Below are 24,379 nucleotides of genomic sequence, written 5' to 3'. Positions count from 1 at the left end.
GAATCTGACAAAGTTGGAACATGTAGTGTATAGTGAAGAGGATGATTTTATTGTATATCTCTTTTTGAAATTAGCAATAGTGAAGAGGATGATTTTATTGTAATATCTCTTTTTGAAATTAGAGACATTATCACGTTCGCCAATATGACAATATTGAAAGGGAGATAAAATATATTGATATTTTGTGATCTTCCAATGTTGAGAAAAAGATAGAATATATTGAGGAGAAGATAGAATATATTAATATTTTAGAAAAAAAGGAAGAAAGAATTAAATTTTAAGGAAAATATGAGAATGTTGGACAATATAGATGAAAAAGATGATAGTCGTTTTAGACTATTCGTGGAATAACACTGTAGATTGCTAGTGAATAACATTATGAAATTTACAAATATAGAGTAAAGATGGAATATTGTGAATAGTAAAAATAATTTGATAAAAGTGGAAGCGTACATCACTAGGTAAAAGATAAGATAAGGCTAGAAGAAGTGAGTGAAGAGGATGATATTTACTCTTTTTGATTGAGAATGGTCTTTACTCTTTTTGCCTGGAATTAGTACGAGAAGGTTGGAAGATATAGTTGAATAAGATTTAGTTGTTTTTGTGAAATTAATATTGGTACGCCTGTAGTGTAAATTACCTACCGTAAATTATTAGTTATTAGTATAGTACAATTGATTCTTTATTTTTATTTTATTTTTTATCGTTTTGTTATCTACTAATTAAATCATTTACCAAGACCAGATAAAAAATGCGGGAAAGTTAATACCCCTCAACCAACTTTCTAACATGCACACCCAAATATATTTTTTAATATCAAAGTACTAATATCGATAATATTTATTTTGAAGCTATCCCCAAAGTAAAGAGTTAGTTTATTGTAGGATGAAAATACTTCCTATGACATGCATTTCTCTTGAGAAAAGATATCAAGCCTGTCGGACTAGCTTCAATCGGGACTAGAGGACTTCATTTTTTTTAAATGAAGCTGATCCAATACAATGTGTGTTGGATCAGCTTTAATAGCGACCAGAATGCTTCAATTTTTAAGAAAGCAAGTTTGCCACGGTGTGTGTCAGACCGGCTTCAATAGTAATCAGAAGTCAGTCCAGCTTTAATGTTTAAAAAATGAAACTAATTTTAGTAGCGATTAAAAGTCAATTCAACACAAAATTGGATTCAATAGAGTCCAGAAGCCAGTCCGCCATACTATATGCCAGACTAATTCCATTTAAAAAAATTAGGGAGGGGTGAGAGAAACATGGGTTATAGCTGGGTATTTTTGTCCTATAAAAGTACCTTTCTACTTGGGTTTGAGTGCAAAAAAATAGTATAAGGGTTAGCGGTATAGTTTGAAGAGTTTATTGGGGCTGGGCATTGCCTACAAAGTTGGCTCTAAGGGGTATTTATAATTTTCTTAAAAACATAAATTGAGTGAAATGGAAATTAAATGCGAGTTTTATGAAGTACCAGTCACCAATGGCTATTGGGGGGAATAATAGGAAATGGAAAATAAAAAGTAAAATTTACCTTGAGCATACACAGTAATTCTAGAGTATATGGTTCATAAACCAGCCATCACTATTGTCCTTACCATTGGACGGCCAAGATTAGTTTTATAAGAGGTATATTGAAAGACTACCACAAAATAGAAATGTATGGTCTTTAAGTATAATCACCATCCAATCCTGAGATGGAGAGAGTGGGGCTTACCAATTGGGTCATGCGGAGTTCTTATGGGTCCCAGTTCTCTCTCACTTATTGGCGCTCCAATGGTTAGATGGCGATGCGACTATACACTAGCTATAGTCATGTGGAGCATAGTTTATTCCTTCGAGAAACATGACAATTCATGTATAGCAGAGATCCATAGCCATAGTCTCTAGTGCGGTTTGTATATGGTGTCAACGTTGAATAATGAAAGTAAGACGTACCTCCAAACTTTGTTTGCACAATTTTGGTGTAGAAAATTTATAGAATAGTTAAACTTAGAACTCCAAAAATGGTATTAAATCAAGCATATCTATAAACATTTAAAAATCTTAAAAATGGATAGTACAAAAAAATCAATAGAATCTATTCAGACCGACTAAAGCCAAAAAATTATATGCTCCGCCATAAAAAAACCTTCTTTAAGGAGGGACTGTCTACTAAATGACCATTTATTCTTTGTACATAGAGGTCATAAACATTTTTGTCTCTTAAATTTCAAAATGGATGGTTATAAAAATGTTATTGAATAGACACAAAATTTAAAAAACAAAAATTCTTGAACTTCATGATTTACCTCCAAGCTATCCAATCTCTTGCATTATTTTTAAAACTTAAAATCTATTTTTTTTAAATATCTATATTTTTGGAAATCGATATCGATGGCTCTTCAACATTGAAACAACATTTTCCAATGGATTTGTGATGCACGCCTTTCTTCCACAATACAAGGTTGAGACCTTATGTAAACTTTTTTTCCCTCCATAAAACATTAAAAAAATCTCCTCTACTCTCTCTCTTCCATTAAACACCTCGGGAAGTAATCTTATAATCTCTTTCTCTCTCTAGAAGTAATATGAGACACACCTCTATCTTTGACAGACTTTCATTGGGGAACTTGTGATCTCTCTCTCTCTGTTGTCGAACTTCAAACCATAGTTATCGGGAGCGCCCCATTAGGATGGCGCTCCCACTCCAGAACCTAGTTCCACCGAGTCATGATCAAAATTTCGACCTGAACTCGTTTTAAAATTTTCAGGAGCTATCTCGTATTTATAGGATTCTCAATCCCATACACAAAGGATCTTGATTCTACTGTCGCACTTCTTAAAATTATAGATCTCGTTCTTGAATAAATTAGAACCCCGTAGAATTTTATGAATTGATCCCTACCTTCCTAGAATTCCATCCCTATGTTGCCGGAACCTCCTAAAAGAAACTTTTTTAAAAAAATTAATTTTTAAAATAAAATAATTATTTTAAGCGAAATTTTCATACCAGTGGAGTTCTTCGACAACAGCGCAATTAATCATGTACGGAACACGATCCTTCCTTGAATGGAACTCGATCTTTTCCAAATAAGAAAGTGGTCGTTCTTAGATGAGGGCGCGATCCTATTGTCATTGGGAGCACGATTCTAATGAATATGGGAACACAATCCCAAATGACATGGAACGCGTACCCGTTAAATAAAGATCTAGATACTGATGGATTGGGAATACACTCCTTGTTCATACAGGATCTTGATCTGCTACTTTTACCCTCACTGAAACTCGCTCCCCGAGCTCCGAAACTTTGGGCAGCTGTCGATCCGATGCTCCCGCTCTCAGAACCGGAGCCATTCCCACCCCCACTAACTATGCTTCAAACATCAAATTTGTAGAGAATTCCGGATCATACTCCATGTACACTCATGGTTACATATACACTAGTGTTGTACACATGGGGATATGTACTCATCAGCTGAGGGAGAGAGAGGTCAATAGAGGTGTTTTGCTTCATTTTTAAATGACCAAAAGGCTTCCTATCCCATTATATAAACTCACGTAGCATGAAGAAAGGAAGGCTTTCTCGACCTTCATTATCTGTTTAACTGTTAAATTTCCTTAATTGTTTGATTCAGACTCGAATTCAATCTCGCTTCAGCTCTATCTATGTGGTTTCCTTAAATATTCAAACTTAAATGTGAACCAAGTGGAATGAATGCTTCAATTTGTCTCTCATTCCTTGCTCTTGGCAATTTTAGTAAGCAACAACACCCAAATCAATGCTTCACAAGGATGCCTTTCATGCTGAGACAACAAGTTGATCTATGACCATATCCATATGTTAACACAATAAAAACCTGTAGATTACTCTATAAATAAACAAATAGAGAACGAGTAGTATCAAGCAAAACATGGGTTTGACTGATGCAAATCTTAACGCAACAAAAACTTTGAAACTACTCTATAAATAGATGATTACATAAGAGAATGAAGCAAAAACATGGCCGTGTAAATACTGGTTCTATAATCCAGTGAAGCTCAATCAGTTGACAATTGAACTTGGTGTTTTCATCCCTGTGCTTGGAACCACTTGAGCCTGTATTGTTTCCGGTGAGGCTTCCGGCAAGGATTCTGGCAATGTGATTGTTGGAGTTTCGGAGGGAACTGATGCCTGAACAACTTCAGGTGGCTTGAATTTGTTGATATAGTAACTGAGAGAAGGGCCAGAATATTCTAAGGTCTGAATTTGAGGTGGAGTGGTCTTTCCAACTTGAAGGAGTATGGAGGAAGCAGCGGCTAGCGAGAGTAGGCCCAAGCCAGCAGCAATTCTCACTGTGTTGTCAGCACCCTCTGAAGAGGTCCCAGCACTTCCAGAACTGATTGCACTCTCTGCTATGTAAACTGTTGGCTGCAAAAAAAAAAAGCAGGGTCATTTCTTCCAGCAGTGACGGAATATGTTGTGTACAAGTTTCAGAGAGAGATGCTCAAGTGAACATTTTGAGTATTAGGCTATATACAAGAGAAAGAGCCAGTATTATTAGTATTAGGCTGTGTATAAGATTGCATGTGCATGTGAGAGAGAGAGAGGTCAATTGCATGTGCATGCGAGAGAGAGAGGTCCAAGAGATGTTCTAGCTTATTTTGTGTGTGTGAGAGAGAGAAAGATGTCCAAGGTACTTTCTTATTACCATGAAAATTGACAAAGGAGGGTATACTCTTAAATTACTTCAAATGTTACCCTGATTGCCTTGATTATCTCCACAGATTAAGAGATAAAAACAGAAGTCTAACCATGTGGGATAGCAAACCTCAACAGAGTAGATGTTTTTTTGGCCAGCAGTATCCTTCTCAACATAACCAGTCCAACCTTTTTTTTTTGGAGGATATGTTCCAACCACTCTTGTTTTCTCCACGGCTAGCCATTCCATGCTTACCTTCCCCACCTATGTCACCAGTAGAGGAGAAAACAGCGCCATTCAACCCCCAAATTTAGGAAGGAAATAACAATTAAAACACGTAAAATTCTTTCTAAATCCATAAATCAAAATTTAAAATATGGTGTAAATGAAATACATAAGATCCCTAAATACCCAGTACTATATAGAACACAAAAATTTCAAAAGATAATGTCTTAGTGACTGTATTGTGAAACCAAATCAGTAATTGCAGTTGTAAATAGCATAGAAATGCTTCATGGCAATGCCAAAAATTCCAAATTTCAATGTGATTCAATTTCCCTAACATTTTTAATAAAGAGATATTAAATTTACTATAAATCACACCAAAAAAAAAAAAAACAAAATCACCGAGATTAAAGCATTCATAGAAAGCTCTCATCAAATATAGGTATTTCAAGAAATAGCAATATTGAAGATGAAGAGAAGATAATTTGAAAGAGGCATTATAAATGTGGCAGGAAATGACTCATTCTCAAGGGAATGATGAATATCATGCTGCTTCATGGTTGTATCTTACTTACTCTTTGAACCTTGGATACCCAAAATAGGGAAAGGTAATCATAAAAGTCTGGTCCTACAAGTGGAGGTACATGTCATGTTATGTGGTGAAACCAATGAACTGTCCGGCGCTAATGGAAACCTTGCATTCCCAAGTCTCAATAACTCCATGTATAAGCGCCCTTAGCTATCCCTACTATTCATGTCCTTCAAAAAACCTTAAAAGATAGCCATGATACAAATTGCATAGGAAGGCGATCTCTCTCCCCAGCAAGCTATATGCAAGACAAATGACAAATGAGATCCACAGATTCAGGAATGATCCTGGAAATCTCAAACAACATTAGGAAGAACCCCTGGATCTTGAATCAATAGGGACAATGTAGAAGGATGTAGTCCATGTCCCCTTGTACTCCCTGCACAAGAAACAAATCTAATGAGCCTGCCACATATGCCCCCGTAGATGTTTGATATTACGAACTCAATGAAGGTGGCTAATCATCCAAAATCAAGGACTGGGGATTGAGATTGGGTACTCAAATAAAACAATTAGGATTTAACAGGAACTGAGATCCTCATGGTCCTATCCTATTTTCACAACCACTTTTTAGAACCTCTGCCCCATGATAAATTTTTTTCAAAGGCACTGTAATAAACAGCCTAACTCTATCACAATTATCATCTTCACATAGATTCCTTCTAAAGTGAGAAATCCTGATCCAATCTCCCATGCATGATAACTCTAAATGCAACCTCAATAGAGGTGGTGAGAGTGGCAAGATGCAAGAATCAGATGCTCAGAACCTCCTCCTCAGAGGCCCACACATACACCCAACCAGAAACCGATTCCACTTGTGTCAGCCATATATGGATACATAACCCTGTGGTTCAGAGAAAGTTGATTGCATTGGAAATCATTGAATCCCAAAGTCAATACAGATTGGGCACAATACCTAGATGGGTGACGCTTGGGGGTCAGTGCATACTCATCAAGCAAAAGATCATGAGCATATATGAGCGATTTAAATGTCTCACAGAAAGCATTTGGATTTTAGGATACACCAACAAAATATATATCTGCATAGAATACCCATATTCATTTATATATAGCAAAATCATTGCCTATCAATCAATCAAACAAGCTATCTATCTATCTATCTATCTACACACATACACACACTCTTTAGAACAAATAAAAGAACACACACATACACGCACACTCTTTAAAACAACTAAAAGAACTAGCATATTATCACATACATCCATTCATTACATAATAGAATGCATTGTGTGGATGTCTCTAAGGCAATAAGTTTTTTATGGTTTCCAAAAATTACCACTTCTTCTTTCCTCTACGAAGTTGTCCTATTCTTTTGTTTAGTAGGTCTGAAGTTTTTTGTTGTGTAGGTTTGAAGTTCAACCAAAAATCAAGCATATGGATAAATTTAGTTTTTTGTTTTGTAGGTTTGAAGTTCAACCAAAAATCAAGTATATGGATAAATTTAAATTTCAACAGGGTGATATAGGATAATTTTGATTCTATAACTACTTCACTGAAATCACTATTTAGCAGAACCTAAATTTAAATTTCAACAGGGTGATAAAGGATAATTTTGATTCTATAACTACTTAACTGAAATCACTATTTAGCAGAACCTTTTCCCATACTTCTGTAACAACAGGAGCAACCGATTATAACAACGGTGAACGGATCAGTAGAGCAGGTGTCTTAGTTATGAAGATGCAATTGTTTATCTCGTTATCCCAAGCATAAATACATTCCAACAAGTTGTGCAATGTCCATATGTTTGTAGATGGTTCCTCAAATTGGTTACTCGTGACTATCCTATAGTCCCTCACTATTATTTGTCTCGTTATCCCAAGCATAAATACATTCCAACAAGTTGTACAATATCCATATGTTTTATATATGGTTGCTGGTTACCCATTTCATCATTCATTGCTAAAGTTTCTGCAAAATATTTTAAAAGAGCTGTTCTGGTTATCAAATGAATACAAAAGTACATAGTGATCTTTTGATTGATCACAAAGTAGATAACATCATTCTTAAGGCTTGACATTTAGACAATAAAATTCAATTAAGATGCATGAAATCCACTTTCATAAGAAAAAACTAATATATTTGAAGAGATTTCCATTATTTTTAGTGAATGCCCTTTTTAGTGCAATGTTTATTCCCTAACGTTATAGAATATATATATATATATATATATATATATATATATATATATATATATATATATATATATATATATAAATCAGGGGTTTAGGGTGTCTGGTGCAGCACACGACATCCAGTGTCCATTCAGGATGACTGTGCCTGGATAGTAACTGTATCTAGGTGAATATTTGCCATTAGGAAAACAGTTACTCTCCACCATCTGTCATCAAGGACGTGCAAAGGATAAGCACAAGGTGTAACATATACCATACACCAGTGGCGTATGGTATACTTTCCCTTCCAATATTGTTCAGTGATCAACAAAGTGTCCCTTACGATAACCAGGTATAACAGGTTAATCTTGTGGGCAAAGTTTCTTCAGACATAAAAAAAATTAATTTTGGGAGGGGGCAGGGGAATTCAGGGTTATGAATTTTAGTCCTATAAGATTTCTGTATACCTTGCAGCTCATAATTAATATTGAGGCATGTTTATGTAAAATGTATCTGTTAAATTATTCTTCAATGCGCCTAATGGGAGCAACAAAAACTCTATGAGACTGATTGAGGTTAATGATAAATACTTTTGGAAGTTTACTGTTAAGAACCAGAACATCTTAACCTATGGATTTTCTCCAATAAAAATCAGTTTGCTGCTTGTAAGTCTTTCCAGTAACTACATGGCACAATTGGTGGCATTTGTCACCACCAGATCCTCAACTACAAATTTTTTTACTTAGAATTGTCCACTCTTCGTTCCATGCAACAAGGAGATCATTAGAGAAGAAAAGGCACATTTATTTATATCCTTTAACATTATTTATAAGCCATATACTACTAGGGAGGTATAGTACTTGTTGAAGTAAATAAAGTTTGAACAGGCATTGCCCAACCATATCTGACAAAGTTGCACTTGCATCGTGACAATGGGAGAAAATTGTTTAAGCTATCGAGGAAATGAATATGGCTTCGAAGGATGTAAATGAAATAGAAGAAGAAAGCACTCGTATCGCCAAGGGAATGAACGACAAAAACATCCTTCTCACACAGAAACAATTGAAGACAAACACGTTTCGGACACTACAGTAGGCTAGAATACTTGAAGGCCCTTGGTCCAAACAAGGGTTTGTTGGGGTTCTATATTCTCTTTTGAGTTTCTTTCTATTTTTAAAGTTGGAAACCTGCGCTATTTATTTTATGCTGTTAACCGGTTTTCTTCCTCTGTTTTCCTTTTAAAGGGGTAGTTTGTTGAGGGTACCGCATTAGTATTTCCTATTGCATGAGACTCCAAAACTTCTCTTTTTCACTATCCAAAGCATTGTTTATCCAATACAGGCACCAAACTAGTGGAGTAAAACAAGGATAAAATAAACACTCCATGAAGGATTACTGTTAAAAGAATGCAAATTACCTACCGAGAAAACCAATATTTACAAAAACATAAAATGGTAAACCCATTAGACACATCAGAAAGAAATTATGTATTAGTGTGCATAAAGAACAAAGCTAAAGTAACTCTACATTGAAAAGATAGGGGCCACAAATACTTAACAGCAATCTACATGGTGAAGAAAGTACACTAACCTACATGCGATAAAGTACTAGGCAGAGTATGAAGCGGTTTGCATTCACAGCTTAAATAACTTAACTTCCTAAGAAGCATAAACAAGCAATTAGAGACCTATATGATTCTCTTTGATTCATAATTTCAAATGGTACAACTCGTTTAAATTAAAAGAGATGAATTAAATAAATCCAGCCCCTAGAACACTGAATAAGAACCAAAAAATATTCGTTTTAATTCAGAATTAAGACAATATATAAGTTTTCAATAAAATGAGCTATAATATCAGTCCCAATAAACCTAATTTTCATTTCTTACTACTTAAAGTAATCATAAAAATCCTAATTCATGGCAAATCCTGTTCCTTGATAACTGCTGCCCACCAAAAAAGGTTTAACATTTCCCCCAAACAAAAAGAAAAATATATTTAAAAAAAATAAATAGATTCTTCACTTTAATAAATAAATGTAATTAATATCCAGTTAAATATTCTTGAGGAATACAGGGAAAAAAACAGTATTTGGATTTATCTGCAAAAGAAGCATATAAAAGAAAAAGAGGAAGAATAGGAAAGAGCCTTAAACTTTGCAATAATAGTAATAGTAATTTGATAATTGAGATATATGCAATATGCAATGAGAGTTCTTCAAAAACTCAAAAAGTATATCAATGATAATAACAAATAATAAATTCAAATAAATAAAAGAAGAAAAACCATGTATTTAAGCTCTATAAAAACCCAAAAAGCCTCCAGTAATTCTTCATTGAAGAAAGTAAAACTATCAGCTAACTGCAAATTCAAAAGAAAGGAAAGACCAGACCTGATAAATTCATCAAAAAATTTAAAAACCCAAATTAAATTCAAAACTCAAAGAGAAAGCAGAGAGTTAACAATACCAACTTACCTCTTTATCTGGTGCACATTCTTCCACATTGCAGTCATCTGCTGAATCAGAAGAAACCTTCACAACGAAATTGCCACCATTTTTCCTTACTTTTTGAAATTTTTGAATAATTCCATTGTTGGAAAAAACATGAAAATTTGCAGAAAAAAGAGATTGTGCAGAAGCAGCCATCAAACCAGTGGAACAAGAAAAAAAAAAGGGCAAAAGATGGGTTTTTGAAAAAGAAGTTCCAAAAAATCCCTATGAATAAAAAAAATAATTATTTTGTATTTTTACTTTATTTAGGGGAGTTAGCAGCTTGTTGTGGCTGATGCCTGGCTTTGGATTTGATTGACTTCAAATTCCTCCACGTGTATTATTTCTTTTATTTTTTGTTTTGAATAAAAATTACTAAACTATCGAGGGTTTATTTACCGTTTATGGGAAAAGTTTATATAGAACCGAGGCTCTAAACAATCAAATTGGAATCTACCACAAAAATTTCATTAGAAGAGGCTTTTTTTTTTTATGCTTAAATATCCTCAAATTGATCATCTTGACATCAAAATGTATTGACATAAGAAAAAAATAGATTTCAAGTTTTGAAAATAGTATATTTTATAACATATTTTTGGACCGTCAATTTTCAAGATTTTCATAGATCCGTCGATCTACACTATTTTTGAAGCTTTAAACTTTATAAAAGAAGATGAAAATATATTTTAAAGCTATCACAAAAATTATCAATATTGAAATTATATGTCTCGATACTATTTGAAGGTACGCTCTAATTTGATTGTTTAGAACCTAGGCTCTATACAAACCGCACCCTTATTTACGTGTGTTGTCCTTTACTATGAGATAATGTCTAGAAGGCCCAAAAGTTTGAGAAACGGACGAAATTACCCTTATTAGGATAGGGTGCATATCGGTCAGGTTGGGTCCGGGTTGAACTAGTTGAACCCAGATCCGACTGTGATCGGATCAGGGCCGAATACAAGGGTCCAGGTCTGAATAAGAAACATTTCAACTTAAAATTTTTTAATATATAAATGGTTTTCAGTCAAATATATACAAATATTAGAAAAAATAGTTTATATAAGGTTGCAACTTTAAAATGTAGAATTAAAGTGTATATCATAAATCCATCATAAAAGGTTGTTTTGACGTTGGAAAATCCTCTAATTGATCATCTCTGTGTTGAGATGAATGAATATGAAAAGAAAAAGATATTGAGTCCAAAAAATAATAGATCTTGCAACACATTATCTGGACCATCTATTTTCATGTGTTTATAGATCTACTTGTTTTGAGCCATTTTTAAGTTTATAAATTTATAATTACATATAAAAATATATAATCAAGCCATATCAAGAAATGTTTACACCAAAATTATATTAAATTTTTTTTTTTGTAAATACACATTAATTTGATTGTTTAAAGTTGCCACCTTATACAAACCATACCCAAATACTAGTTATATATACAAATTTCAGGTCGAATAGCTTGGCCTGATATGGATCCAATTGGACTTGATAGTCTTAGACCCAAACTCGAGTCGGCTCCACCCGGGTTCACCTAAGTTGATTGCCAACCCTTTTACCAAGCCAGAGGCCCTGAAGCGCATACATTACTAAAACTGGGGCACTAGGCAGGCCTCAAAATGGGAGGTTTTAATTTAAAAAGTTTTAAGGCACATAATGGAATATCTTGCAAAAAAATCATTTTTTTTGTTAAGTTTAAAAAATCTTATAAATAGATTCTAGTTTTGTAATTTTTGTTTTTTTAATGTTAACTTGGAGCCTTGGAGAAAATAAAATTATGGATGTCGTGCTGTAGCATGGGAAATAACAAACTATACAAAGGTTTTTCAAGTTGGTATAAAGGGGCCACAATCACTACAGGTCGTAAGATATGATAGTTTAGGATGCGACAAAGTTCTTTCTTTTTTTTAAATTTTTTTTTTTGAACTTTGAACTCAATTAATAGCACAACCCGAGCTGCCCAATTCAACATCAAATGACTTAAAGTGACCGACCTTCCTGAGATAAATGTTGCATTTTATATTTCTCCATTTGCTTTTAATACCTCTACCATGAGCAAAAAGAAAAAGGTAATATTTAGTCGACTCTAGCTAGTCAGGGCCAATTGTCAGTTTTCTCTCATGCTTGGAAACCTCGGCAAATTGCTTCCCATACATTAAAATAAATTTTTTTTTATCAACATACCCCTGAGAGATGAACAATTTATTATTTTACGTTTTTTTTATGTAATTTTTAAAAGGCCATCAAAATACACATATTATCATGAGTTGAAATAGTGAAAATAATTTTGATTATACAATACTAATCAAATGGACGTGGTTGGAAGCAGTCCGAAAAGATATGAGGACTTATGATCTCACTGAATGTATGATATTTAATAGAGCAGAATAACGGACTATGATTCGTGTAGCCGATTTCAATTAATTAGAAAAATGCTATGATAATGATGATAATACAATATGAATAAAATAACTAACAAAATAATTTTGATTATGCAGCTAAATACCAAAAAAAAAAAAAGTTTTGTGCCCTACAGCATGTGATGCTTTGATTTACCAAAACAAAACTAACGAAATAATATTATGTACAATATATTAATTTCAAATAAACTAATTCACTTCCGATAAAATTAATTATTATCTAAACAAGCTCTTAACATGCAATAATTGGTGAAATAATTGGGCAACATGGCCAGCTTGCTTAAGCTTTTTCCATCTAAGTTTTATACTGGTGAAATACAGATTAGTTTGCGCCTGCAAGGAGAGCAGGTATCAATTTTTTATTGTATAGAATTTTGGAAGAAAAAGCTTTCTATCAAAAGGGCATTTGGTCTAGTGGTATGATTCTCGCTTAGGGTGCGAGAGGTCCCGAGTTCAATTCTCGGAATGCCCCTTTTTTTTATATTTGTCCTGGTCCTAAGTTGTCATAAAGTACTTTTCAATATGTTTTTGGGAAAATCATTGTCCTGATCCTGAGTATTCTTCACTGTACTTTTCAATATGTTTTTGGGAAAATCATCGAAACTTCCTTGATTCTACGTTTCAAACCCCAACAATTTTTTTATTTTTCACGATTTCTTTCAAGTCAAAAAGTCAACAAATTTATAATAAAAATACCTCTTTCTCCGCCTTATACCACATTTTCATAGTGCCGATCTAAAATTGGCTCGGTAGTGTTTTATGCCGTACCGAACTCGTTTTTCTGTCCAACACCCAAAAAGGCAAAAAAGGTGACGTAAATGGGTCAAAGGGGGGTATTTTGTTCCAACAAAATTATGTTTTTGACTTGGGGTTGTAGCGAAAGAAAACAATATTGGGGTTTATAGAGAGATATCAAAAGTATTAGAAGAGGTCGACTAGAAAGTTGAATTAAGGGATTTTAATAATTTTTCCTAGTTTTTTCCCTATCACCTTCGCTCATTAGAAGCTTTTGCTCTTCAAAAAATTTCATAAGACACCTTCGAATAGCCCTATGAATACTCTTCAATACGAAGTTTTTGCGCTTCAAAAAAAGTCCTCAAGATACCCGTGGATTGCCCTAGAGTAATCTTGAATAAGGTTTGTCTTAGGAGCCTGCGTATATAATTTTTGTTGATAATTTATTGAAATATCCATCAGAGATGAGTTATTCAAAATTCATATCTTAAATTTAAGGGGAATGTCCATTATTGTTGTGTATTGGAGTCTTTTTACCGTTTCTTTTAAAAAAGGTCCGTTTATCTTGGAAAAATATACGATGAGGTCATTTATCTTTGGCATAAAGTGGTTACAAATTAATCTTGATCATTAGACGGCTGCACTTATACTAATGACCAAGCTCAAACTAAAAAAAAAGTTATTGAACTTTGAGCGAGACACACCCAAGCTATCAGATTTCACATTGAATAGTTATAAGTAATTGTAACCTCCTTGTATCAAAGATAAATCAGTCTCATTGTATACAATCCCATTTATCTTTCCTCTTGTTAACTTATAGAACAAACTTTGAAAAGTTAAATTACAGCATGTTGCTCATCCCTCTCTCTTGCACCTCAAGACAAAACAACCGAAATTCACCCTCTCTCCCTCTATGATGCAATACCCAAAGTCTCTTTTAACTAGGGTGATGGTGGGGTCCGTTTAGGTCGAGTCTGGATTTGGCAAAGTAGGGGTGGGAACAAGTTGGGTTGCGTCCAGGTCGGCCTGAATTCAAACCCAAACCTAAATAGTTTTCGGGTCAAAATTTAGACCGGACTCGACTCGCCGGTTCCAATTTTTAGATCCGGATCGGGTCTTGGGTCCGATCGGGTCAGGTGCGGATCCATTGCTGCTCCTACTTTTAAGCCCCCAAACTTTCATCTCTCAACCAAAAAAGTAGGGTTTTTCTCTTAATTATAATGCTCTCCACTAAGGAGAGCAACGAGACATGTCATATGACAAGCGATTGTTGGTCAAAACAAATTTATTTGGACAAAAGCTTTTCCATCAATGTTTGATGAATCAGACGAAGGCTTTGCTAATTGAACTGTTTGGTCCAGAAATCATAAGGGCTCAGCCGAGGAGCGGTGGATTCTATGGCCCAAAGAATCCAAAATTCAAGCCCAGCACCGAACCTTTAAATTCGATGGGTTAATATTTGACAAATAAAATACAAGAAATAAAACATAAAAGACATATCACAATAACACAAAGACTTAAGTGTTCGCCCAAGAAAATCTACATCCAGATTAATGACAAACTGAAATCCACTAAAATAATAAAAGTTACATAAAACATTTTAGAATATAGAGTTACCTTTCTAAACGTTAACAAAAACCAAGTTGACCAAATTTTTTTAAACCAGTCTCACTTCATTCACCGACAACACCAGATAAAAATATAATAACACTAAATAGAGACGCAAGAACAATTAAAAACAGACTTTCTTTCTAACTAAAAGGGTAAACCATCTAAAATCTTCATGGATAATGCTTCCATACAATAAACAAACCTGTGGTTCTATCGAGACACCATCGCAATGTTTCTCTTTATAGAAATCTCTCATCTCTGAAAAAAAAACCTCGTAACTCATGCACAAGTGGCCTTGCCCCCCCTTTATCTCTCTCTCCAATAGTCACTTTAAATAGAAAAAGTGGCTGCTACGGGGCTCTTCTTTTTTATAATTTTTAAGACTTCTTACTTTATCCCATTAAATTTGGACTTTGAAGACCATATTAATATAATAAGACCTTATCCCAAGAAATAATATCTAATTTGTTAATAACAATCCCACATGATAAAAAAATATCGAAGAGTTCTAATCTTTTTAGATTTATATTTTTATTAAAAAACTTATCAATATAAATCTCAATCCCACATAATAGGATTTTCTTTCATGGGTGATTTTGGATAACACTAAATCCAATATAGCTACACCTTGGTTGATGAATATCTGATGGGATTGTATACAATAAGACTATTTACCTTTGATACAAAAATATCACAATTATTTATAAATCATTTGATGTGAAATGGTCAACATTAATTGTGACCATCTTGCAAAAATGGTCTCATTATATACTTTTTTTTATTTTTTATATGTGATTTTCTCCTATATTTCATTCAAGGCTGTGAACCATTGCTTGAAACCAAGAGAGAGAGAGCCTAAAGCCATTTGCAATGTTTAGAAGAGAGAGAGAGAGAGAGAGAGGATAATTCACTAGCATAACGAAGCTAAAATGACTCGAGGAGGCCTCCTAGCATGTTGAACACGGAGTAATTCACTTGCATAATGAAACTAAAATGACTCGAGGAGGCCTCCCAGCATGTTGAACACAAAGGTTGTCCACAAGTAGGATGTCACCCTTTTGCCAACTGCTATTGACATGGTTGTCATCAAGGATTTTTTGGTAGGTTGTGAGGGCATCAGGAGGGCAAGGACTCCCATCTCCAAAGCTCACACTCATGTCATCAAGTGTGCCACTGTACCCTACAATTGTGTTGAACCAAACCCTCCTCCCTTTAATTTTTCTTATTGGATTCAAGGGCCCAAAAATGAATTCAGCAGCTCCATCCTCTAAGAAATTTAGTGAGTTGCAACCAGTCTTCAGCTGAGCTCTATGTCACATAAAAATAAATAAAAAAGTTCACATTTGGGGAGTCTGAGAGTAAGTTTGGATCTCAAGTTTATAGGTCTTAGTGGATTAAAGTTTATGTTCAAAATATGTACTTTGCAAAGAAGAAAAAGTATTCTCTAATGGAAAAGCTTTTTATGTTCCCCCAATAATATAGAAGTTCTATGCTCCCTTTTATCCAACCGTCTATTTTTTAATGGAGGGTTAAGATTGTCCTAATCACAATGTCACATCTTTATACTGTTTTATTTTTAATTTTTTTTCCATAAACTGTTTTGACACTAAATTTTGGACATCTATTCCTATATTAAACTCGCACTAACGAAAAAATATAAAAAAAATATTTTCAATAAAATAAAATGACCAAAATACCCCTGAAAGATTCAAGAGGTATTTTGGTCATTATTTTTATCGAAAAATTATTGTTGATATTTTTTATACGTGCGTCCCAATGAGAAGATGACACGTACCAAATTTCATATTAAAAAAATTGCATTAAAAAAATTAAAAATAAAATATTTTGAGACGTCGGATCTAAAATCAAACAGTGAATGGCTCTCTTGATAAAAAATGTGACGGCTGGATGGTAGGGAGAACATAGAACTTCTATGTTGTAGGGGAACATAAAAAGCTTTCTCTTGTCTAATAACCCAAACACTAGTTCCCACGAATGACTATTATAAGGCAATGGGCTTATAACTGTATAAAACAAGCTCCAATACACAGGGATAGAGAGATTTTTTTTGGACTAAAATATTGCTCCAAAACACATGGATAAAACACATAATGAAAATAAAGACTAAGTAATACATATCTAAAGATTTGACAAAAATACTGCTAAATGTTTTAGGGGTATTTTGGCCTAAAAGCATCTTTACAGAGTGCGTAATAAAATAGTGAAAAGAAATGATTCAAATTTAAAAAGTTAACCAAAATATCCCTAAATATTTATGGGGTATTTTGATCTTTATAAAAATGCATCTAGGCCATTATTCTAATGTAAATAAGAAGTAAAAAGCAAAACTCAAGTCTTAGCCTTTGGATAGGCCCAAATCCAAATGGAAGGGTGCTTTTCCTAAAAAAAAAAAAAAAAAAAAAAAAAAAAAGTCACAATCATACCTAGCTTTCAAATGTTCAAATGTGAAATCGGGTAGATACAGGTGTGTCATTTTTTGACACAAAGTCTGAGAAAAGTTTCTGACTTTTAAGTGCAAATCTTTGGGCATGGGGGTTTTCTCCATGCCTTATTGGACACTTTTGTAAAAAACAAAATTATTCTTTATTACCATCTTGCAAACGACAGCAACGTCCCATTTTTTACATTTCCCTTTTTAGTCCAAGTTTTAGAAAACTCATTCAATTTTTTTTGAACCGTTGAAGCAAAATAGCCATTGAGATAGCGTTTGGGTAGTGTAGTGTGGTGCACCTCTCGTTCTCTTTCAACATCGTAATTCTCTCTTTCTCTCACCCAATATTTAAAGGTTATTGAGCTCAAAGGTGCATCCATTGCCTTGTAAAAAGACATCTTAATCATCTATTGTGAATTTATCTTTTTCCCATGATCTCTCTATTTCTTTCTCTTTTCATATTGCTATTAATATATTTATGATCCAGAATTTCTAGCAAGATATTAACAAGCTATTGATATTGTAAAAGTGTGGATTTACCTATTCTTTACAAGCATATGTTTATGTATACTGATGAGTTTGTTTCATGCACCACATTTCTTTGTTTTGGTATCATTTATGATTAGGCTAAACATGAAACAAATGATGATAGATTGGACATTGATTCGTAGTCTTAGATATATGCATATGGTTGTTATGACTGGATTATAAGTATTTGAAGTGTTTGATAATATTTTCAAGTAAGATTTAGAGTGGGAGATTGATCCAAATCTGAATTGCATTAATCCATATAAGTAGCCATCTAGTATATGATCCTAAAAACATTAATGGCATATCCCTACTTGTCCTATTACATATCCTTGTATCAAATTTGAAGGATCCCATTGCATTTTCCATTAAGCTATTTTAACTTTAAGTTGTTTTGAAAGGGAAAGAGAGTTTAAAGAGTTTAAATGCCTCACAGTTTTATTGCTTCAGCCTTGTCCTTAGTCTGTAGTAGTTGTTGCCATGTCTTCCTGGGGGCTTTCTCAGAAGTGCTCTCCTTGGGGGTTATTTGTTGAATAACAACTCCAAATTTCATCAATTTTGCAACAAATTCAGGCATGGCTTCCTCCATTTTCTTGACAATTACATGGCTAAGAACTATGGAGGTCTCACCACCTTCTGGTGGTGGCTCCAAACAGAAGAATAAGACCTTAGAAGCAAATTCTTTTCTCTACAATATCAGTCAGGCAAAAGTTAGGGACATTATGCTCATTTTTCAAAATAAGTTTATCTATACTGTTGTAAATATATGTGTATGAGAGAAAGACAGAGAGAGGGAGCTCACATAGGCCATCTCATGATGGAAGCCAATGAACATTTCAGGCGGAGACTCATTGGCGGTGTAGACGCGAGACGCAATCTTCGAACGCACGGCGCCGCCGAAATTCGTAACTCATTTCTTCCCACCCGAATGCCTCGACCACACTAGAGAAGTCCTCTGCGGAGCACACGTCAAACCCCTGAAAGAGTATGGCACCATGACGACTCAATTGCTCATCTAGCCACTCACGGTTCTCCTTGACAGCATCAGCCAAATGTGTGTTGCCCCTTTCAGACATATGAGAGGGGAGGAGAGTCTTAGGGAACACTATCTCCTCAAAGTACCTGTCACCTTTGATTCTCCCTTCCTCAAAGCCCATTTTTTGACTACAAAAGCTCCTCAAAGTACCTGTTACCTTTGATTCTCCCTTTCTCAAAGCCCATTTTTTTACTACAAAAGCTCATGTGTGCAAAGATTATGGCTTCTCTATATAAACAAAAGCTCCTCAAAGTACCTGTCACCTTTGATTCTCCCTTCCTCAAAGCCCCTTTTTTTTACTACAAAAGCTCATGTGTGCAAAGATTATGGCTTCTCTATATAAACAGAGGGGAGTGATGAATCCGAAGAGGGCCTCGTTGAAATATTGTGATGATGGGCTATTATTGATGATAAGGAAAATATCAAGTAACAACAAAGGAGACAATGACAGGAAAACAACGACAATAATTCAAGACTTCAGCATTCCAAAAAGACAATAATAATAAAATAACACAACTGCAAAAATAAGCAAGTCCAATTTAAACATCAATCCACTCCCTTATTTTATTTTTGACTTGAGTTTGTATTAGGGCTTAGAATTTTTCGGATCAGGTTTAGATCCACCCAGATCCAGATCTGGATCCAAAGAGTATTTATTAGATTCAGAATATTTAGATATGGATCCGATCATAAACTATATATAGGATCCAGATCCGAATTCAGATCCGGATCTGTTCCAATTTTGCATATCATAAATTTAAAATATAATTATAAAAGTTGAAATAATTATACATATTATATTTATAAATTAATAAATGTATAAATTATAACATACATTTATATCGGATCCACTTATACCTGGATCTGACCCAAATTACTATTCGGATCTAGATTTTGGATATAGATCCGAATTTCGAATCCAACTCTTAGATCCATACTTGGATCCGAATATGATCCGAATTTTGGGTTTAGGATCCGGACCAGGTAATTTAGACGCCTTAGTTGGTATGGAGCCTCTCGCATCATGTTGCGGATCTGCTACTCTGACCACCCAAACCGAAAGCCTTTTCTCATTTATAGTGACCTAGTAAGCAACCTTAGATTACAACCAGTTTAAAGAGAGATACGCAACTGTACAAGATGATCCTGAAATGTATGGGATGGGTGTGGTCGTGGGTGTTAAAACTTTAAGCTCCATTTGGATGTCTTAGTAATATAACTGAAGCTTGTAATATTATTGAAGCTCTCTCTTCATATGCAATGAAAATAGGTGCTCTTTGATGGTCATGAACAAGTGGAATCAGTACTACTAATGGAGACAAAACAATTCATTTGTCCAAACATGGCCTCAATATATAATAATATTATTATTTACTGTTAAGTGATTACTTTCCATTATTGAATGTTTACATCTTCATGGTCTTGAATAAATGAAAGAGAAACCCTATGCAAGTCGTTTCTTTATATTGTTTTGTACTTGTTGTGAAGATAGAATCCAAATCAAAGGAGTTTCTATAAGATATCTAATTTTTAATCCATAAGATATTTTCAAGATTAAAATAATGCCCATGAAATGTATGTTTTATTAACCTAAAGATTATCCTCCATTATTTGAATGCTATTTAATAGAGCCCAAGCCAAGCCAAGTCATGCCAAAGAAATTCTAAGTAGAATCAAACTATGCCCAGTTTGTTTTTTCTGCTAAGTCGGCGATAAGTGTGGCAGCTGGTCGGGGTGGGTCCCGATTGGCCCCGGCCCAAAAATTCTAATGTAGGACCCGGACCCAAATGGTATTTGGGTCCAAGATTTGGACCCGGACTCGACCCATTGGGTCAAATTTTTTAACCCATACCAGGACATGGGTCGGGTCTAGCCATCAGGTCCTGGGTTGGCTCCGGTTCCATTGCCACCCCTAGTCGGCAAGGGTTTTGAGGGGGAATTACATCCGTTGTATTAACATTTGAAACATAGACAAAAGAAATATACAAGATTAAAATGTAAAATGTTCCCCCCTAAACTTACTTTGGGATGTACAAGTATCCTCACTACTCTCCAAAATATACACAATACATCTCATCGTAAATTGAGAAAAGGCTTTAACGATGATGATGATAATGACAACGATGATGACATCTCATCAATAACAGCTCCCAATTCAGATGGACGGCTGATCATGATCAAAAGATCTCCAATACAAAGTTTTTGAACATTTTAATGAGATGTTTGGTTCACTCAATTTTTAAAGTCCCTTCCTTTGAAATCGTCGAAAAGTATTTTCCTAAATATATTGAACATGCTTCTTAGTACGGAATTCTTCTTTACCCCCACAAAGTAAAAAAAGATTTCTTGAGAAAAAAATTTGGAAAACCATTTATTTTGAAATTTTCCATTATATAGCAATATTGCTTTAATTTTCCTACAAAGGACTTAAAGGGAAGCATTTGGGTTCAAAAGGTTTATATTTCCCAATTATATCGACCAGAGTTCTTTATAAATTCACGGAAAAAAAAAGAAATGGGTCTGAACATTAATATTATTATTTTTTTCTAACTCGATGCTAATATGTAAAAGGTGTGGTTTACATATAGCCAAGGCTCTAAACAACCTAAGTAAAACACATCTTCAATAGTGTCGAGAAATGTGGTTTCAATACTGGAAACATTTGTGATAAAATAAATGTTTATATCCAATTATAAAACTTAAAGCTTCAAAAATAATGTAGATCGAGCAAATCTATGAAAACTTGAAAATCTTCAAATTTGACGGTCCAAAAATGCATTATAAGACTATTTTCAAAACTTAAAATCCATGTTTTTTCATGTCCATGCATCTTTAGGTCGAGATGATGAATTTGAGCAGTTCTTTTAATGAAATATTTGAAGTGCCTCCTAATTTAATGGTTTAGAACCTCAAACTTTTTCCATATGCATTCATAGAATAATTTTATTTATTTTAATAATATAATATTCAGCATAGCTCGCATTAATAGAATACTTAATTAAATTTATTATACAAAAAATACCATTAACATGCAAATGGGGGGTAATATTCAGCATAGCTCGCATTAATAGAATACTTAATTAAATTTATTATACAAAAAATACCATTAACATGCAAATGGGGGGTAATATTCAGCATAGCTCGCATTAATAGAATACTTTAATTAAATTTATTATACAAAAAAAAACTTTAACATGCAGCAAACTGGGGGGGCATTTCGAGAATCGAACTCGAGACCTCTCGCACCCGAAGCGAGAATCATACCACTAGACCAAATGCCCATTTGTGATTGCCAAAACTTAAATCTAATTTAAACCTTATAAATGTACTAACCCATAAGACCTAATATTTGACGTGCTCATCTGGCTGAGTGTAATTCGTAATCATATGGCCATGGTGTAAGTCCTTCTCTGAGTTGATTCTGACTTGGCAGAGTTTCTTGGACTCGACAACTTGTCGAGACGAGTTCAAGGTACAGACTCAATTTATGAAATAATCAGGAAAAGTATATATTTTTACGATGAATGCTTAACTTTTTTATAATATAATTGTGATATTTTTTATGATGATTTGTAAGTTCTCCTTGTGCTGTATTTTCTATGCTTTTTTGTATTTTTAATTGTTTCTACCTATAAATCAATTTTTTTTTCCAAACTCCAACTTTTATATTTTTCTCATTGTATTTAACTTCTGATATTGTTTATAATTTAGTTTAATTTTTTTTTATTGTTTTTATTTTTAACAAATTTCTTAATTTTATTTTAGCCCTTTCCAGGTGAATCCGTTCGGCTCTGGTGTTACCTGAGTCCCAAGCCCGAGCCCAGTAATTGAACCTTGGTCCTGCCTATACCTGGCCTTACCAAGTAAAAAGTCATAATTTACCACAGTTTTAGGCCAAAAATGAAACATGGCTAGTCACTAGCATCTAGACCCATTTGTTGAATAGCCACGGGTTGAATGCAGGCGAAGTTTGGAATCAGTTTAACATTTCTATTTTTCACATTACCTTTTCTTGGGTCAATGTGATCTAATATTGGGATTTCAATTTCGAAGTGCAAAGCTTAGCTACATTTTAACTGAAATGAATTCCTTTTTAGTCAAATCCAATTCTAAAATATGATGATGATGATGTGAAATTAGGGTGGCAATTGGTCTGGTCAGGTCGGGGTTGACCTGGACCTAACCCTAACTCGCGTCCAAGGTTTTGGATTTGGACCTAACCTATTAGGTTCAAAACATGGACCCAGACCTAATCCAACTCAGTTCTAGGTGTAGAACCTAACAAAAATATTTTGAAAAAATATTCAAATTTTTTTTTCACACACACATATATATATATATGTTCAGGTCGGGTCGACCCGGACGGGACCCAACACAGATCCAAACTCGAGTCTAGGGTCTTGGACACAGACTCGGATTGGGTCGACCCACCGGGTTGTTGGGTTGACCTGACCCGATTGCCACCCCTAGTCAAATTTTGGGGAAATGATATTATTTAAGTAAAAATGTAGCCAAGAATTTGCTATATGAAGTTTTGGAGGTGATGGCCAATTTGAATAACATTGAGTACATAAATGTGGCATGGCATGTGAAATGAGTCATGCTGGTATTATTAAACTGAATTTAAATAGCACATCCCACAAGCATACATGAGAGAGAGATAAGAGAGGGGGGTGGGGGCCATCAACTAATAATACTGAAGCTTGGTTTTCATGGAAAGTAAAAGCAAGAGGCATGTGACATTCATAAAAAATGGTCTTTAAAATCATAAAACCATCAACAATATTGAAGTTTGGTTTTCATGGAAAATAAAAGCAAGAGGCATGTGATGTGATTCATAAAAAATGGTCTTTAAAACCATGAAAAGTAAAAACAAGGGGGGCCATTTCGAGAATCGAGCTCGAGACGTCTTGCACCCAAATCAAGAATCATACCACTAGACCAAATGCCCCACATACCAGTAGATTGAATAATTAATTTAAATTAGCTTAGACTAATGATTACATAAATTAAGCAGCGCATAAGAAATGAACGTAAAGCGTAGCTGAAAATACAACAAAAAAAGAAGTTATTTCAGTGCTACATAACCCTCATATTGATCATCTTGACTGCAAGAAGTATGGATACAAAAAGAAAACGAAAACAATTTCAAATCCCAAAAATAATCATCGTGTAACGTATTATCTGGACCATCTAGTTTTAAGAATTTCAAGTTTTATAGATATGCTTTATATGCATCTATTTTAGAACTTTAAATTTCATAATTAGGACTGAGAATAAATTGAAAACATAGTTCCAGGCCATTGTAAGAATCTCCAAAACCAAACAATGCATCTTCTGACCAGGTTTAAAATTGCATCTTACTTTGATTGTTTAAGGTTAACAGCTCATATAAATCGCATCCTTATATAAATAAGATAAAAAATGGTGAAAGACGAGTCATTTGAGGAAGGACATGCTTACTGGGGACATGCTATACACTTTATAAGG

At 34.2% G+C, this 24,379-nt stretch overlaps 2 protein-coding genes, 1 long non-coding RNA gene and 2 other non-coding genes across 9 annotated transcripts; 2 read left to right on the top strand and 3 right to left on the bottom strand.

The window, feature by feature from the left end:
* Nucleotides 1–3,819: 3,819 nt before the first annotated feature.
* LOC18448397 (proline-rich family protein) lies at nt 3,820–10,364 on the bottom strand. 4 transcript variants are annotated; one of them, XM_088850856.1, is made up of 4 exons: nt 10,085–10,364; nt 5,458–5,850; nt 4,787–4,921; nt 3,820–4,386 (listed from the first exon to the last, which is right to left on the bottom strand). In XM_088850856.1, the coding sequence occupies exons 3-4, from the start codon at nt 4,904–4,906 to the stop codon at nt 4,021–4,023; spliced, it is 486 nt and encodes a 161-aa protein (XP_088706982.1). In that variant the 5' UTR covers nt 4,907–4,921; nt 5,458–5,850; nt 10,085–10,364; the 3' UTR covers nt 3,820–4,020. The 4 variants fall into 4 exon arrangements, with proteins under 4 accessions (XP_088706982.1, XP_088706983.1, XP_006858521.1 ...); XM_088850857.1 differs by lacking the exon at nt 10,085–10,364 and adding an exon at nt 9,200–9,262; XM_006858459.4 differs by lacking the exon at nt 5,458–5,850.
* Nucleotides 10,365–12,927: 2,563 nt separating this feature from the next.
* TRNAP-AGG (transfer RNA proline (anticodon AGG)) lies at nt 12,928–12,999 on the top strand. Its single transcript has one exon. It is a non-coding gene; the product is annotated as a tRNA-Pro (tRNA).
* A 2,723-nt stretch (nt 13,000–15,722) lies between these two features.
* LOC18448395 (clavaminate synthase-like protein At3g21360) lies at nt 15,723–19,200 on the bottom strand. Its single transcript, XM_011630341.3, has 3 exons — nt 18,656–19,200; nt 18,288–18,541; nt 15,723–16,181 (listed from the first exon to the last, which is right to left on the bottom strand). Exons 1-3 carry the CDS (start codon nt 18,686–18,688, stop codon nt 15,845–15,847), a joined length of 624 nt encoding a protein of 207 aa, XP_011628643.1. The 5' UTR covers nt 18,689–19,200; the 3' UTR covers nt 15,723–15,844.
* LOC148779944 (uncharacterized) lies at nt 17,357–19,153 on the top strand. Of its 2 annotated transcripts, none has more exons than XR_016043643.1 (2): nt 17,357–17,645; nt 18,694–19,153. It is a non-coding gene; the product is annotated as an uncharacterized LOC148779944 (long non-coding RNA). The 2 variants fall into 2 exon arrangements; XR_016043642.1 differs by having other exon boundaries at nt 17,518–17,695.
* Nucleotides 19,201–22,098: 2,898 nt separating the features above from the next.
* Nucleotides 22,099–22,170, bottom strand: TRNAP-CGG (transfer RNA proline (anticodon CGG)). The gene has a single exon. It is a non-coding gene; the product is annotated as a tRNA-Pro (tRNA).
* Nucleotides 22,171–24,379: the final 2,209 nt, after the last annotated feature.

Source organism: Amborella trichopoda, chromosome 11, assembly GCF_054954075.1.
Source record: "Amborella trichopoda isolate Santa Cruz 75 chromosome 11, AtrichopodaSantaCruz75HAP2 v2.0, whole genome shotgun sequence".
Taxonomy (NCBI): domain Eukaryota; kingdom Viridiplantae; phylum Streptophyta; class Magnoliopsida; order Amborellales; family Amborellaceae; genus Amborella; species Amborella trichopoda.
The sequence above is the reverse complement of the archived record's forward strand: the minus strand, read 5'-3'. Positions and strand labels throughout refer to the sequence as shown.